This window comes from Oncorhynchus keta, chromosome 22, assembly GCF_023373465.1.
Source record: "Oncorhynchus keta strain PuntledgeMale-10-30-2019 chromosome 22, Oket_V2, whole genome shotgun sequence".
Classification (NCBI taxonomy): Eukaryota; Metazoa; Chordata; class Actinopteri; order Salmoniformes; family Salmonidae; genus Oncorhynchus; species Oncorhynchus keta.
This window is the reverse complement of record NC_068442.1, coordinates 40,952,557-40,969,650: the sequence shown is the minus strand read 5'-3', so window position 1 is coordinate 40,969,650 and position 17,094 is coordinate 40,952,557. Positions and strand designations below refer to the sequence as shown.

General features: G+C 43.7%; 1 protein-coding gene across 8 annotated transcripts in view; it reads right to left on the bottom strand.

Annotated features, from left to right (window-relative positions):
- LOC118401499 (dual specificity protein phosphatase CDC14AB-like) overlaps positions 1-17,094 on the bottom strand; it is a 72,721-nt gene that overhangs the window by 13,801 nt on the left and 41,826 nt on the right. For all 8 annotated transcript variants that reach the window (XM_035799059.2, XM_035799065.2, XM_035799060.2 and 5 more), the window contains 3 exons: positions 16,859-17,089; positions 13,560-13,698; positions 1,610-1,781 (listed from right to left, as the gene is read on the bottom strand). In XM_035799059.2, coding sequence (XP_035654952.1) covers positions 1,610-1,781; positions 13,560-13,698; positions 16,859-17,089 — 542 coding nt within the window. The remainder of the gene's footprint in view (positions 1-1,609; positions 1,782-13,559; positions 13,699-16,858; positions 17,090-17,094) is intronic.

The window sequence follows — 17,094 nt, the reverse complement described above, 5'->3', positions numbered from 1 at the left end:
TGATCACATAAGATAATGTGGCTAAGTATCTACGGTAGATTGGATTAATCTTGACGCTACCCATCCCTTCAGCGGGATAATTGTCATCAACAACCGCTGAATTGCATAGCGCCACATTCAAATAATATTACTAAAAATATTTATATTCATGAAATCACAAGTGCAATATAGCAAAACATAGTTTAGCATTTTGTTAATCCACCTGTCGTGTCAGATTTTGAAAATATGCTTTACAGCGAAAGCAATCCAAGCGTTTGTGTAAATTCATCGATCACTAGAAAAAACATTATGAACAGCTTGCATCAAAATAGCGTGGTCATGAAAATCAGAAAAGCAATAAAATTAATCGCTTACCTTTGATGATCTTCGGATGTTTTCACTCACGAGACTCCCAGTTACACAATAAATGTTCCTTATTTTTTATATCCTAAATACCTCCGTTTGTTTGGCGCGTTATGTTCAGAAATCCACAGGCTCGAGCGGTCACGACAACGCAGACGAAAATTCCAAATAGTATCCGTAATGTCCACAGAAACATGTCAAAGTTTTTAAAATATATAATCGATAATATATCAACCGGCACTGTCTCTTTTTCAGTAGGAGAGGGAGAGTCAGTGGCTGCCCCACTGTGTTACACAAGCAAAACTCATGCGAACACCCAGCTATCCACCGACGCGATGTTATCTTTCTCGCTCATTTTTCAAAATAAAAGCCTGAAACTATGTCTAAAGACTGTTGACACCTTGAGGAAGCATTAGGAAAATTAATCTGGTTGATATCCCTTTAAATGGAGCGAAGGCAGGCTATGGAACATGGAGCTTTCAAAATAGAAGCCACTACCTGGTTTGATTTTCCTCAGGTTTCACCTGCAATATCAGTTCTGTTATACTCACAGACAATATTTTGACAGTTTTGAAAGCTTTAGAGTGTTTTCTATCCTAATCTGTCAATTTTATGCATATTCTAGCATATGGGCCTGAGAAATAGGCCGTTTACATTGGGAACGTTATTTTTCCAAACATAAAAATAGTGCCCCCTAGCTGAAAGAGGTTAACAGACCAGAATACGGTACTGTTTTGTGTATAAGAACAATTGTCTATAAAAATAAATCCTCTAGTCCAGGGTTTCCCAAACTAAGTCCTCGGGATCCCAAGGAGTGCACGTTTTGGTTTATGCCCTAGCACTACACAGCTGATTCAAATAATCTACTAATCGTCAAACTTTGATGATTGTGTAGTGTTAAGGCAAAAATAAAAATGTGGGGTCCCGAGGACAGAGTTTGCGAAATGCTGCTAAAGTCTGTTTAGTGCTGGTTTGATTAATAAATTAAACACATTCCAATACAGGTATGTACTAAATAATACACCGCAGACATCACAGATTTTCTCCAATCAACAGAGAGAACACTAAAAGGTAGGAGAATATCTGCAGCCTCTTAGCTGGAAACAATGCAGATGTACATCACATCCACAGGGAAAATGGGGCATTGTCAGGGTCCTGTTCATTAGGCACCAAACGGAAGAGAAAATCTAATTTTTGTTTCAGCCTGTTTTATTCCGTTTGGTGCCTAATGAACAGGACCCAGGGCAGGGTTGTGGGCGGTGCAGACCTCTTGAAGGCGGTCGGTACTGTGGGACCTGAGGATGCCAGCGGGGCTGCTGGTGGTAATAGAGGTGTGGGTTGGTCTGAGGGTGAGGTCGTCCATGCTGGAGATGAGGTGAGACACACCCCTCGGCTGCGAACGCTGCATGTCTCCCTGCATCCACATGGCTGCCTGCCTCCTGAGACAAAGAGAGAGAGGGAGGGAGGGAGGGAGAGGGAAGGAAGGAGAGAGATGGAAAGATGGAGAGGTTGCATTAGGAAATCCTCGCCTACCATGTGACCTTAAGTCTATAACACCGTGTCACTTGTGGCCTGACCAGAGAGAGACCGATACAGACCAGCTTGTCCATCCATACCATTCCATTGTGCTGTGATGGAAACTATGCCAAGAGATAAGACCATAGCTGCTGTTGAAGGATTGAATGGAGCAGAGGAAACAGAACCCCATTTAATCTTTACCCTTTTGTTTACCCCAGAACATGGACAGATTGGAGAATTAGGACAAACAACATTTACACTGTAGTCATTTAGCTGACACTCTTATCCAGAGTGACTTACAGTTTGTGCATTCATCTTAAGACAGCTAGGTTCCAACTCCTGGTTTAAAGACAAACACTTGAGCAGACAAACACTTCCCACAGAACGGCTGTTGGGTAAGCCTGAAAAGCTGTCAAAAGTATCCTACTGGTGTGTGTGTGTTAAGGGCGGAACACACTCCTCCATGGGGGAAAGTCTAACAGGAAATGGACAGACAATGCACACACACAGAGTAGTCAGCAACTTGAAAGAAGTGGTCCCCTGCCAAAATCTACAACATTTCAGAAAATTCAGCATTTAATTCAGAGGGGAATTCACAGATAGCTAGTCCGGAGGGATGAGTCGAGATGAGGAAGGGGGATGATTAAAGATACAAGCTGTGGAGGACCAGGACAGGAGTCTGTTCAGCTTCACAGATGACCGAATAGGAACAAGACCCGAGCACTGCAACCAGCTACGAGCTAGTAGTCAGTTAACCTGTTACTCCTACCCCCTACTTTTTCGAACATTCTGTTAAAAATCGCGCAACATTTCAGCGCCCTGCTGCTCATGCCAGGAATATAGTATATGCATATGATTAGTATGTGTGGATAGAAAACACTCAGACGTTTATAAAACTGGTTAAATCACGGCTGTGACTATAACAGAACGTACGTTTCATCGAAAAGCGCAGGAAAATCTGATCACTGAAAATGGAAAAATATATCCATCCGCCACTTCAACCCATTGATAAAGGCGAACCACATTAAATGGGGCTGAGGTTGCAATACCTACAGCTTCCACACGATGTCAACAGTCTTGTCATTTGCCTAGGCTTTGTTTCTTGGTCAAACGAAGAAGAGACAAGCCATTTGTTCAGGTCTCCGACCGGATATTTTGGTTGAGATTTACCCGGACATTATTTCCAGACGTACCCCATATAGAATATACATCGCCTCGAGATCAATTTGATGGCTTATTAACGTGTACTAATACCTAAAGTTGCATTACAAAAGTATTTGAAGTGTTTTGTGAAAGTTTATCGTCGACTTTTTTAATTAAAAAAAAATGACGTTACGTTATAAGACGCTATTTTTTTCCGTTTATCACACAGTCTTCATAGATCGATATCTAGGCTATATATGTACCGATTTAATCGAAAAAAACACCCAATAGTGATTATGGGACATCTAGGAGTGCCAACAAAGAAGATGGTCAAAGGTAATGAATGTTTTATATTTTATTTGTGCGGTTTGTGTAGCGACGACTATGCTAATTATTTTGTTTACATCCCCTGCGGGTCTTTTGGGGTGTTACATGCTATCAGATAATAGCTTCTCATGCTTTCGCCGAAAAGCATTTTAAAAATCTGATTTGTTGCCTGGATTCACAACGAGTGTAGCTTTAATTCAATACCCTTCATGTGTGTTTTAATGAACGTTTGAGTTTTAAGTAGTACTATTAGCATTTAGCGTAGCGCATTTGCATTTCCAGATGGGACGCCTGCGTGTCAGGTTAACCACTGCTTTTTATTTTAATTTTATTTTTATTTCACCTTTATTTAACCAGGTAGGCTAGTTGAGAACAAGTTCTCATTTGCATCTGCGACCTGGCCAAGATAAAGCATAGCAATGTGAACAGACAACACAGAGTTACACATGGAGTAAACAATTAACAAGTCAATAACACAGTAGAAAAAAAAAGAAAAAAAAGGGGAGTCTATATACAATGTGTGCAAAAGGCATGAGGAGGAAGGCGAATAATTACAATTTTGCAGATTAACACTGGAGTGATAAATGATCAGATGGTCATGTACAGGTAGAGATATTGGTGTGCAAAAGAGCAGAAAAGTAAATAAATAAAAACAGTATGGGGATGAGGTAGGTAAAAATGGGTGGGCTATTTGCCGATAGACTATGTACAGCTGCAGCGATCGGTTAGCTGCTCAGATAGCAGATGTTTGAAGTTGGTGAGGGAGATAAAAGTCTCCAACTTCAGCGATTTTTGCAATTCGTTCCAGTCACAGGCAGCAGAGAACTGGAACGAAAGGTGGCCAAATGAGGTGTTGGCTTTAGGGATGATCAGTGAGATACACCTGCTGGAGCGCGTGCTACGGATGGGTGTTGCCATCGTGACCAGTGAACTGAGATAAGGCGGAGCTTTACCTAGCATGGACTTGTAGATGACCTGGAGCCAGTGGGTCCGGCGGCGAGTCCAGTTTTGGAAGCAATTTTGTAGATGACATCGCCGAAGTCGAGGGTCGGTAGGATAGTCAGTTTTACTAGGGTAAGTTTGGCAGCGTGAGTGAAGGAGGCTTTGTTGCGGAATAGAAAGCCGACTCTTGATTTGATTTTCGATTGGAGATGTTTGATATGAGTCTGGAAGGAGAGTTTACAGTCTAGCCAGACACCTAGGTACTTATAGATGTCCACATATTCAAGGTTGGAACCATCCAGGGTGGTGATGCTGGTCAGGCGTGCGGGTGCAGGCAGCGAACGGTTGAAAAGCATGCATTTGGTTTTACTAGCGTTTAAGAGCAGTTGGAGGCCACGGAAGGAGTGTTGTATGGCATTGAAGCTCGTTTGGAGGTTAGATAGCACAGTGTCCAAGGACGGGCCGGAAGTATATAGAATGGTGTCGTCTGCGTAGAGGTGGATCAGGGAATCGCCCGCAGCAAGAGCAACATCTTTGATATATACAGAAAAAAGAGTCGGCCCGAGGATTGAACCCTGTGGCACCCCCATAGAGACTTCCAGAGGACTGGACAGCATGTCCTCCGATTTGACACACTGAACTCTGTCTGCGAAGTAATTGGTGAACAAGGCAAGGCAGTCATCCGAAAAACCGGTCATCGGCTAACCTTTAGCTCGGAAAGCTCTCGCCAGCTTGTACAACGCGACTCAAACCAGAGCTCCATTTTGTTGATCCCTGCCTACAGACAGAAACTTAAAAAAGAGGCTCCCACGCTGAGGTCTGTCCAACGCTGGTCCGACCAAGCTGACTCCACACACCAAGACTGCTTCCATCACGTGGACTGGGACATGTTTCGTATTGCGTCAGATAAAATATTGACGAATACCCTGATTCGGTGTGCGAGTTCATTAGAACGTGCGTTGAAGATGTCGTTCCCATAGCAACGATAAAATCATTCCCTAACCAGAAACCGTGGATTGATGGCAGCATTCGCGTGAAACTGAAAGCCCGAACCACTGCTTTTAATCAGGGCAAGGTGTCTGGTAACATGACCGAATATAAACAATGCAGCTATTCCCTCCGCAAGGCTATTAAACAAGCTAAGCGTCAGTACAGAGACAAAGTAGAATCTCAATTCAACGGCTCAGACACAAGAGGCATGTGGCAGGGTCTACAGTCAATCACGGACTACAAGAAGAAACCCAGCCCAGTCACGGACCAGGATGTCTTGCTCCCAGGCAGACTAAATAACTTTTTTGCCCGCTTTGAGGACAATACAGTGCCACTGACACGGCCTGCAACGAAAACATGCGGTCTCTCCTTCACTGCAGCCGAGGTGAGTAAGACATTTAAACGTGTTAACCCTCGCAGGGCTGCAGGCCCAGACGGCATCCCCAGCCGCGCCCTCAGAGCATGCGCAGACCAGCTGGCCGGTGTGTTTACGGACATATTCAATCAATCCCTATACCAGTCTGCTGTTCCCACATGCTTCAAGAGGGCCACCATTGTTCCTGTTCCCAAGAAAGCTAAGGTAACTGAGCTAAACGACTACCGCCCCGTAGCACTCACTTCCGTCATCATGAAGTGCTTTAAGAGACTAGTCAAGGACCATATCACCTCCACCCTACCTGACACCCTAGACCCACTCCAACTTGCTTACCGCCCAAATAGGTCCACAGACGATGCAATCTCAACCACACTGCCCTAACCCACCTGGACAAGAGGAATACCTATGTGAGAATGCTGTTCATCGACTACAGCTCGGTATTCAACACCATAGTACCCTCCAAGCTCGTCATCAAGCTCGAGACCCCTCGCCCTATGCAACTGGGTACTGGACTTCCTGACGGGCCGCCCCCAGGTGGTGAGGGTAGGCAACAACATCTCCTCCCCGCTGATCCTCAACACGGGGCCCCACAAGGGTGCGTTCTGAGCCCTCTCCTGTACTCCCTGTTCACCCACGACTGCGTGGCCACGCACGCCTCCAACTCAATCATCAAGTTTGGGGACGACACAACAGTGGTAGGCTTGATTACCAACAACGACGAGACGGCCTACAGAGAGGAGGTGAGGGCCCTCGGAGTGTGGTGTCAGGAAAATAACCTCACACTCAACGTCAACAAAACTAAGGAGATGATTGTGGACTTCAGGAAACAGCAGAGGGAACACCCCCTATCCACATCGATGGAACAATAGTGGAGAGGGTAGCAAGTTTTAAGTTCCTCGGCGTACACATCACAGACAAACTGAATTGGTCCACTCACACAGACAGCATCGTGAAGAAGGCGCAGCAGCGCCTCTTCAACCTCAGGAGGCTGAAGAAATTCGGCTTGTCACCAAAAGCACTCACAAACTTCTACAGATGCACAATCGAGAGCATCCTGGCGGGCTGTATCACCGCCTGGTACGGCAACTGCTCCGCCCTCAACCATAAGGCTCTCCAGAGGGTAGTGAGGTCTGCACAATGCATCACTGGGGGCAAACTACCTGCCCTCCAGGACACCTACACCACCCGATGTTACAGGAAGGCCATAAAGATCATCAAGGACATCAACCACCCGAGCCACTGCCTGTTCACCCCGCTATCATCCAGAAGGCGAGGTCAGTACAGGTGCATCAAAGCTGGGACCGAGAGACTGAAAAACAGCTTCTATCTCAAGGCCATCAGACTGTTAAACAGCCACCACTAACATTGAGTGGCTGCTGCTAACACACTGTCATTGACACTGACCCAACTCCAGCCACTTTAATAATGGGAATTGATGGGAAATTACGTAAATATATCACTAGCCACTTTAAACAATGCTACCTTATATAATGTTACTTACCCTACATTATTAATCTCATATGCATACGTATATACTGTACTCTATATCATCGACTGCATCCTTATGTAATACATGTATCACTAGCCACTTTAACTATGCCACTTTGTTTACTTAGTCTACATACTCATCTCATATGTATATACTGTACTCGATACCATCTACTGTATGCTGCCCTGTACCATCACTCATTAATATATCCTTATGTACATATTCTTTATCCCCTTACACTGTGTATAAGACAGTAGTTTTGGAATTGTTAGTTAGATTACTTGTTGGTTATCACTGCATTGTCGGAACTAGAAGCACAAGCATTTCGCTACACTCGCATTAACATCTGCTAACCATGTGTATGTGACAAATAAAATTTGATTTGAGCATACCGGACCTATTTCCTCTCAATATCCCCGGATTCATATCGAAAGCTCATGACCTTTTCACTGATTCATCACAGCTAGCTAGCTGCAATACGAGTGACTAATCCTGGCTAACGTCTGTCCCGAAGCAAGCACCAATTAGCCTGGAGCTAGCCCATGCTAGGCCCATTCTCCCGGCTAGCTGAAGAGGCCCATCAGCCACTTCTGGGCTACAATACCCGGATCCCTTCTACTGCCGGTACGGGGCACAGAACCCCACCGATCCTTCACGACTGGACTACCGACGTAACCTGCTCGAGGGGGTACTCAACTGGCCCCTACGCCGCGATGTCCCCTGAATGCCCATCTGCTAGCTTGCTAGCCGCGGCCCGCTAGCTGTCTAGAGCATATTGGACTGTTAGCTGAATAGATCCATCGGCCAATTACTTGGGCCACTATACCTATTTTTCCAATTGGACTTGGACCCCTCTGCTACTCGGAACCCTACTAATCCATCACGACTGGTCTATCGACGTCACCGCACACGGAGGCTAAAACAGACTTTCCTCTGTCGCGACGTCCTTCTAAGGCCCTTCTGCTAGCTTGCAAGCCCCGGCCTGCTAACAGTCTGAATCGCCGTGTCTCCTGCCAGCCCAACCACTCACTGGACCCCTATGATCACTTGGCTACGCATGCCTCTCCCTAATATCAATATGCCTTGTCCATTACTGTCCTGGTTAGTGATTATTGTCTTATTTTACTGTAGAGCCTCTAGCCCTGCTCAAAATGCCTTAACCAACCATTTAGTTCAAACTCCCACATATGCGGTGACATCACCTGGCTAAAACGTCTCTAGAGAAAATATCTCTCTCATCATTACTCAATGCCTAGGTTTACCTCAAAAGTACTCACATCCTACCAGACCTTTGTCTGTACGTTATGCCTTGAATCTATTCTATCACGCCCAGAAACCAGCTCCTTTAACTCTCTGTTCCAAACGTACTAGATTACCAGTTCTTATAGCCTTTAGCCTTATCATACTCCTCCTCTGTTCCTCTGGTGATGGAGAGGTGAATCCAGGCCCTGCAGTGCCTAGCTCCACTCCTACTCCCCCTGGTGCTCTCATTAGTTGACTTCTGTAACCGTAAAAGCCTTGGTTTCATGCATGTTAACATTAGAAGCCTCCTCCCTAAGTTTGTTTTATTCACTGCTTTAGCAGTCCGCCAACCCGGATGTCCTAGTCGTGTCTGAATCCTGGCTTAGGAAGACCACCAATAACCCTGAATAACATCTTCCGACAAGGTAGAACTGCCAAAGGGGGTGGTGTTGCAATCTAATGCAGAGATAGCCTGCAGAGTTCTCTCTTACTATCCAGGTCTGTACCCAAACAATTCAATCTTCTACTTTTAAAAATCCACCTTTCCAGAAACAAGTCTCTCACCGTTGTCGCTTGCTATAGACCACCCTCTGCCCCCAGCTCTGCCCTGGACACCATATGTGAATTGATTGCCCCCCCATCTATCTTCAGAGCTCGTGCTGCTAAGTGACCTAAAACTGGGACATGCTTAACACCCCGGCCATCCTACAATCTAAGCTTGATGCCCTCAATCTCACACAAATTATCAATGAACCCACCAGGTACAAACCCAAATCCGTAAAAACGGGCACCCTCATATATCATCCTAACCAACTTCCCCTCCAAATACACCTCTGCTGTTTTCAACCAAGATCTCAGTAATCACTGCCTCATTGCCTGCATCCGTTAAGGGTCTGCAGTCAAATAACCACCCCTCATCACTGTCAGGGCTACCCCTACCCTGATCAACAGCCATGCATCCCCCACAGCAACTCACCCAAGCCTCCCCCATTTCTCCTTCACCCAAATCCAGATAGCTGATGTTCTGAAAGAGCTGCAAAATCTGGACACCTACAACTCAGCCGGGCTAGACAATCTGAACCCTCTCTTTCTAAAATAATCTGCCGAGATGGTTGCATCCCCTATTACTAGCCTGTTCAACCTCTCTTATCGTCTGACATTCCCAAAGATTGGAAATCTGCCACGGTCATCTCCCTCTTCAAAGGGGGAGACACTCTAGACCCAAACTGCTATAGACCTAAATCTATCCTGCCCTGCCTTTCTAAGGTCTTCGAAAGCCATGTTAACAAACCGATTACCAACCATTTCGAATCCCACCGTACGCAATCTGGTTTCAGAGCTGGTCATGGGTGCAACTCAGCCAATCTCAAGGTCCTAAACGATATCATAACCGCCATCGATAAGAGACATTACTGTGCAGTCGTATTCATCGACCTGCCCAAGGCTTTCAACTCTGTCAATCACCACATTCTTATCGGCAGACTCAACAGCCTTGGCTTCTCAAATGACTGCCTCGCCTGGTTCACCAACTACTTCTCTGATAGAGTTCAGTGTGTCAAATCGAAGGGCCTGTTGTCCGGAACTCTGACAGTCTCTATGGGGGTGCCACAGGGTTAAATTCTCAGGCCGACTCTCTTCTCTGTATACATCAATGATGTCGCTTTTTCTGCTGGTGATTCTCTGATCCACCTCTACGCAGACGACACCATTCTGTATACCTCTGGCTCTTCTTTGGTCACTGTGTTAACTAACCTCCAGACGAGATTCAATGCCATACAACTCTCCTTCCGTGGCGTCCAACTGCTCTTAAATGAAAGTAAAACTAAATGCATGCTATTCAACCGATTGCTGCCCGCACCTGCCCGGCCATCCAGCATCACTATTCTGGACAGTTCTGACTAAGAATATGTGGACAACTAAAAATACCTAGGTGTCTGGCTAGACTGTAAACTCTCGTTCCAGACTCACATTAAGCATCTCCAATCCCAAAATAAATCTAGAATTGGCAACAAAGCATCCTTCACTCATGCTGCCAAACATACCCTCGTAAAACTGACCATCCTACCGATCCTAGACTTTGGCGATGTAATTTACAAAATAGCCTCCAACACTCTACTCAACAAATTGGATGCAGTCGATCACAGTGCCATCTGTTTTGTCACCCAAAGCCCCATATACTACCCACTGCGACCTGTACGCTCTCGTTGGCTGGCCCTCACTTCATACTCTCCGCCAAACCCACTGGCTCCAGGTCATCTATAAGTCATTGCTAGGTAAAGCCCCACCTTATTTCAGCTCACTGGTCACCATAGCAGCACCCACCCGTAGCACGCGCTCCAGCAGGTATATCTCACTGGTCATCCCCCAAATCCAATTCCTCCTTTGGCCGCCTTTCCTTCCAGTTCTCTGCTGTCAATGACTGGAACGAACTGCAAAAATCACTGAAGCTGGAGACTCATACCTCCCTCACTAGCTTTAAGCACCAGCTGTCAAAGCATCTCTCAGATCACTGCACCTGTACATAGTCCATCTGTAAATAGCCCATCCAACTACCCATCCCCATACTGTATTTATCTTGCTCCTTTGCAACCCAGTATCTTTACATGCACATTCATCTTCCACACATCTACCATTCCAGTGTTTAATTTGCCATAATGTAATAATTTTGCCACTATGGCCTGTTTATTGCCTCACCCCCCTTATCCTACCTCGTTTGCACACACTGTATATAGACTTTCTCTATTGTATTATTGACAGCATGTTGTTGTATGTGTCAAACTGCTTTGCTTTATCTTGGCCAGGTCGCAGTTGTAAATGAGAACTTGTTCTCAACTAGCCTACCTGGTTAAATAAAGTTACATTTTAAAAAATGGCCTAGCTGTGGATTGTGTGTTGTTCAATCACAAGGCATAGCCTATTCGGGAGCGCGTGGCAAATCTGTCAGTGAACATCATGCAGCCAAAAACAGGCCTTTCGCAATATTTCAAATACAAATGCAGTAAAACACAGGTTGGAAAGCAAATGGATCCTGATGAAAAGAGAAGACCGATCTGCCTGTAGGCTACCAAAAGATTTGACCAACTTCCAAAAAGGCATGTCATTGCATTGTTTTACTAAGTAAAACAAGAGAGATTAGGCTTTTGGAACGAGCGCGCTGGCCATCGGCCAAGCTTTTTTAGGACGGTAATTTCCTCCTATTGTCCAATATGTGCGTCTCCACACACACACAGGTGATCGGTGGATTCATGATGAGGTCGTTTTTATTGATCTCAGATTCTGCGTTTGTCAAGTGTCAAAGTACCCTGTCATTTCAATAATTTCTGAGGTATTTAAAAAAAAAAATCAGTCATGTAAAATTATGTAGAATTGCATGAAATGCATTCATAAAAAGGCCACATTATTGTTGACACATTTTACAGACACAGTCTATTTTACAATAGTTATTTTTTGATTGTTTTTAGTTCTTCCTCTATTTCTGATGTCCATCCAGTTTGATTTCTATTTGTAACTGTGCTATTTCACAAAAGTTCTGAACATATATACATTTTACAGACCCCATATGTTTTACATGGTTTATCTTGCTATTAGTCCCACCCTTCAGCTCCATTCAACCCCTCCCATCCATCTCTCAACATCATCCATTTTGGATTTCTATTTGCCATATATTTTTCAACTGTGATATGATGCTTCACAAACAAATTGAACCTTTCTATTCTCATAGCTTCTACAGATTGCAAATTAAAAATATTTTTTTTTGCTAAAATAATTATAATATTATTGATAGATTGACTATGGCTTTTCAAATCACCCAGTATTGCTATCATTAGTTCTAGGCAAATGTTGCAATTCTTCAGCCATTCCTGGACCTGTGACCAAAAACGAGCTACATATGGACAATACCAAAATAAATGATCTAATGACTCTGCCTCCTCACAGCAGAATCTGCAGAGCTGGGAAGATTGTATCCCCCATATATATAACATTCTATTAGTTGCAAGAATTTTGTATAGTAATTTAAATTGAAACATTTGAAGTTTTGCTTATCAATTCATAAACCATGTGCCATGGAATGGGTACATTGAAAATCTCTTCGCAACTATTTTGCAATTTATATGGCACAGCTGTCAGTTTTTTGGTCCTTAAATGAAATTTGTACATGTTTTTATTTATTACACTTTTCTTGAACCATTTATGTTCTTTAAAACAGGGCCGACATACAAGTTCCTTACTTTTCCCCTTCTACTTGCCTCTTCCATTTTTGTGGTAATGCTGCTATTAATTGGTTGTAATTTTGGGTAGAGCAGACATTTCCATATGTCTGTGTTAGCTGCATGTGTGACATAACTCCACCAGTCCTATTCATGATATCATTCACTAAAATTATACCTTCTTTAAACATTTCTTTGAAAAATAGTGTTTTTATCCATTAGTATATTTGAATTTAACCACAATATTTGTTGTATTATTTGTTGTTTTCAGGTGGATTAAACTGAAATCGTGTTTAAAAAATAAAGAAAATAAACATGACTCAAGTTTTGAGGGAGCTTGCAATTGGCATGCTGAATGTAGGTATGTCCACCAGAGCTGTTGCCAGAGAATTAAATGTTAATTTCTCTACCGTAAGCCGCCTCCAACAATGTTTTAGAGAATTTGGCAGTACGTCCAACCAGCCTCACAACCGCAGACCACGTGTAACCAACCACGCCATCCCACATCCGGCTTCATCACCTGAGGGATTGTATGAGACCAGCAACCTCGACAGCTGATGAAACTGTCGGTTTGCACAACTGAAGAACTTCTACATCAGAAATCTACTGTTAGAAACCGTCTCAGAGAAGCTCATCTGCGTGCTCGTTGTCCTCACCAGGATCTTGACCTTGACCTGACAGTTTGGCGTCATAACCGACTTCAGTGGGAAAATGCTCACCTTCGATGGCCACTGGCATGCTGGAGAATATTTGTATTTTTTTTAAGGCATCTGCGACCAACAGATGCATCTCTGTATTGCCAGTCTTGTGAAATCCATAGATTAGGGACTAATTAATTTATTTCAATTAACTGATTTCCCTATATGAAATGGAACTCATTAAAATCTTTGACCTTGTTGTATTTATATTTTTGTTCAGTGTATATGAATGAGACATGTAGCTGAATGAAACTGATCTAGGACCAGCTATTAGGAGTACTTACTCCTCCAAGAAGTGCTGCTGAGGCCCGATAATAGAGCCCGGCCGGCAGACCCTGATCCAGGCGATGGTCTCTGCTGCCGTGAAGTGGTAGTGCTTCATTAGGTAACAGCCTATCAGGGTGCCAGTACGCCCAAGGCCAGCTGATGACAAGAATGAGCGAGTGAAAATAATTAGGATTTAATTTTTCATGGATAAGGAATTGAATAGAACAAATTAAAAGTAACAATGTCATCAGACCTGATTGAGATATATATATACACACACATATACACACGTCAAAAGTTTGGACACACATACTCATTCCAAGGTTTCTTCGATATATTTTCCACATTATAGAATAATAGTGAAGACATCACAACTTTGAAATAACACATATGGAATCATGAAGTAACCAAAAAAGTGTAAAACAAGATACATATATTTTATATTGGAGATTCTTCAAAGTAGCCACCCTTTGCCTTGATAACAGCTTTATACACTGTTGGAATTCTCTCAACCAGCTTCATGAGGTAGTCATTGAGCCAATCAGTTGTGCTGTGACAAGGTGGGGTGGTATACAGATGAAAATAATCCTAATCTCATATTGCTCAAACAGCAAACCTGGTGTCAAAAAAACAGATAAAGTAACACCTCGCAGCACAACACCTCTCCCCTATTTGACCTAGGTAGTTTGGGTGTATGTATTGATATGTGGCTACATGTGCCTTTAAATGATTTTTTTTGTAGTTCTGTCTTTGAGATGTTCTTGTCTATTGATGTTCTGTATTATGTCATTCTGTATTATGTTTTGTGTGGACCCCAGGAAGAGTAGCTGCTGCTTTTGGAACAGCTAATGGAGAGCCTAATAAAAAATAAATAAAAAAATTGTCCTATTTAGCAAAAGACCAAGTCCATATTATGGCAAAAACAGCTCAAATAAGCAAAGTGAAACGACAGTCCATCATTACTTTAAAACATGAACGTCAGTCAATGTGGAACATTTCAAGAACTTTAAAAGTTTTTTCAAGTGCAGTCATAAAAACCATCAAGTGTTATGTTGAAACTGGCTCTAATGAGGACCGCCACAGGAAAGGAAGACCCAGAGTTACTTCTGCTGCAGAGGATAAGTTCATTACGGCTCCCGAGTGTCGCAGCAATCTAAGGCACTGCATCTCAGTGCTAGAGGCGTCACTACAGACACCCTGGTTTCGAATCCAGGCTGTGATTGGGAGTCCCATAGGGCGGCGCACAATTGCCACATACTTTTGTCATCACCGCCTGGTATGGCAACTGCACCGCCCACAACCCGCAAAGCTCTCCAGAGGGTGATGCAGTCTGTCCAACGCATTACCGGGGGCAAACTTCTCACCCTCCTGGACACCTACTGCACCCGGTGCCATAGGAAGGCCAAAAAGATCATCAAGGACATCAATCACCTGAGCCACTGCCTGTTTACCCCACTATCGTCCAGAAGGCGAGGTCAGTACAGGTGCATCAAAGCTGGGACCAAGAAACTGAAAAACAGCTCAAGGCTATCAGACTGCTAAACAGTCATCACTAGCACATCAGAGGCGGCTGCCTACAGACATAGATTAGGAATCACTAGCCACTTTAATAATGTTTACGTATCTAGTAGGGTTGCACATTTTGGGGAATATTCAGAGGTGGAAACTTTGTGGGAATTAACAGGAATATATAGGAACTAATGGAACTAAATGCAAATATTAATACCATTTAAATGTAAATGTTTTTTGCATTGGATATATCTACCATCAACCACTGATACAGAAACATAAACCTTTTACCTTATCATAAGTAGACATAATTGCAAATGATTAAATCCTTCCAATAGAAATTAAAAAACAAAAAAACAATTTAGTCTCATCGCTACAACTCCCGTATACGGGCTCGGGAGAGACGAAGGTCGAAAGTCATGTGTCCTCCGAAATTACAACCCAACCAAGCCGCACTGCTTCTTAACACAGTGCGCATCCAACCCGGAAGCCAGCCGCACCAATGTGTCGGAGGAAACACCGGCTGGCTGCGACAGAGCCTGGGCGCAAACCCAGAGTCTCTGGTGGCACAGCTAGCGCTGCGATGCAGCTGTAAGCACCAGCTGTCAGAGCAGCTCACAGATCACTGCACCTGTACATAGCCCATCTGTAAATAGCCCATCCAACTACCTCATCACCATATTGTTATTTAATTTTCTCCTTTGCACCCCAGTATCGCGACTTGTTCACTCATCTTCTGCACATCTATCATCCTAGTGTTTAATTTGCCATGCTGTAATAATTTAGCCACTATGGCCTATTTATTGCCTCACCCCCCTTGTCCAACCTCATTTGCACACACTGAATATATCTATTGTATTATTGACTGTATGTTTGTTTATTCCATGTGTAACTCTGTGTTGTTGTTTGAGTCTCACTGCTTTGCTTTATCTTGGCCAGGTCGCAGTTGTAAATGAGAACTTGATCTCAACTAGCCTACCTGGTTAAATAAAGGTGAAATAAATAAAAATTGTCCTGCTGAAAGGATAAATCATCTTCCAGTGTCTGGTGGAAAGACTGAACCAGGTTTTAATGTAAGATTTTGCCTGTGCTTAGCTCCATTCTGTTCATTTGTTATCCTGAAAAACTCCCCAGTCCTTAACGATTACAAGAATACACATGACATGATGCAGCAATGACTATGCTTGAAAATATGGAGAGCAGCACTCATTAATGTGTTGTATTGGATTTGCCCCAAACAGAACACTTTGTATTAACAACGTCACCATGTTCAAAGGGATATTCAATGTTTGCTTTTCTTATTTTTACCCATCTACCAATAGGTGCCCTTCTTTGCGAGGCATTGGAATATATCCCTGGTTTTTGTGGTTGAATCAGTGTTTGAAATTCACTGCTCGACTGATGGACTTTACCGATAATTCTATGTGTGGGGTACAGAGATGAGGAAGTCATTCAAAAATCATGTTAAACACTATTATTGCACACAGCATGAGTCCATACAACTTATTATGTGACTTGTTAAGCAAAGTATCAGACCTGCATAAAACAGCCCTTTGGGGCCAAGAATACAAATTGTAGCCTACAGTTGAGCATTGTATTACTGATTAACTTGGCTCAGCCATGTAGGCTACATTTTGTGAACTCTAAAATCCCTCTCAACATATTTTAAATAGTCAGGGTACGCGTGATTTAGCTTTCCAGGCACACCAATGCAATACATCAATATAGTCCCAAAAAAGCAGAGTCCATATACCAGGCAAGCTATTTGAAATATCTCAACAGATACTGCAGTGTGTGTGTCTCTCACCCTTGCAGTGAACGGCCACGGCTCCATCGGTGCTCTCGCAGATGTGCAGGAATCGGCGGGTGATGACGTCGTTGGGTGTGCTGCCATCCACGAAGAACAAGTCGTAGTGGTCGAAGCCGGCATCCGTGAAGCGCTTGGCGTCATAGATCTTCTTGTTGAGCCGCACCACCGTGGTAATGTTGTTTTTCCGGAAGTAGGGGAAGTACGCCTCTGGGGCATGGAGAGGGTAGCCTGGG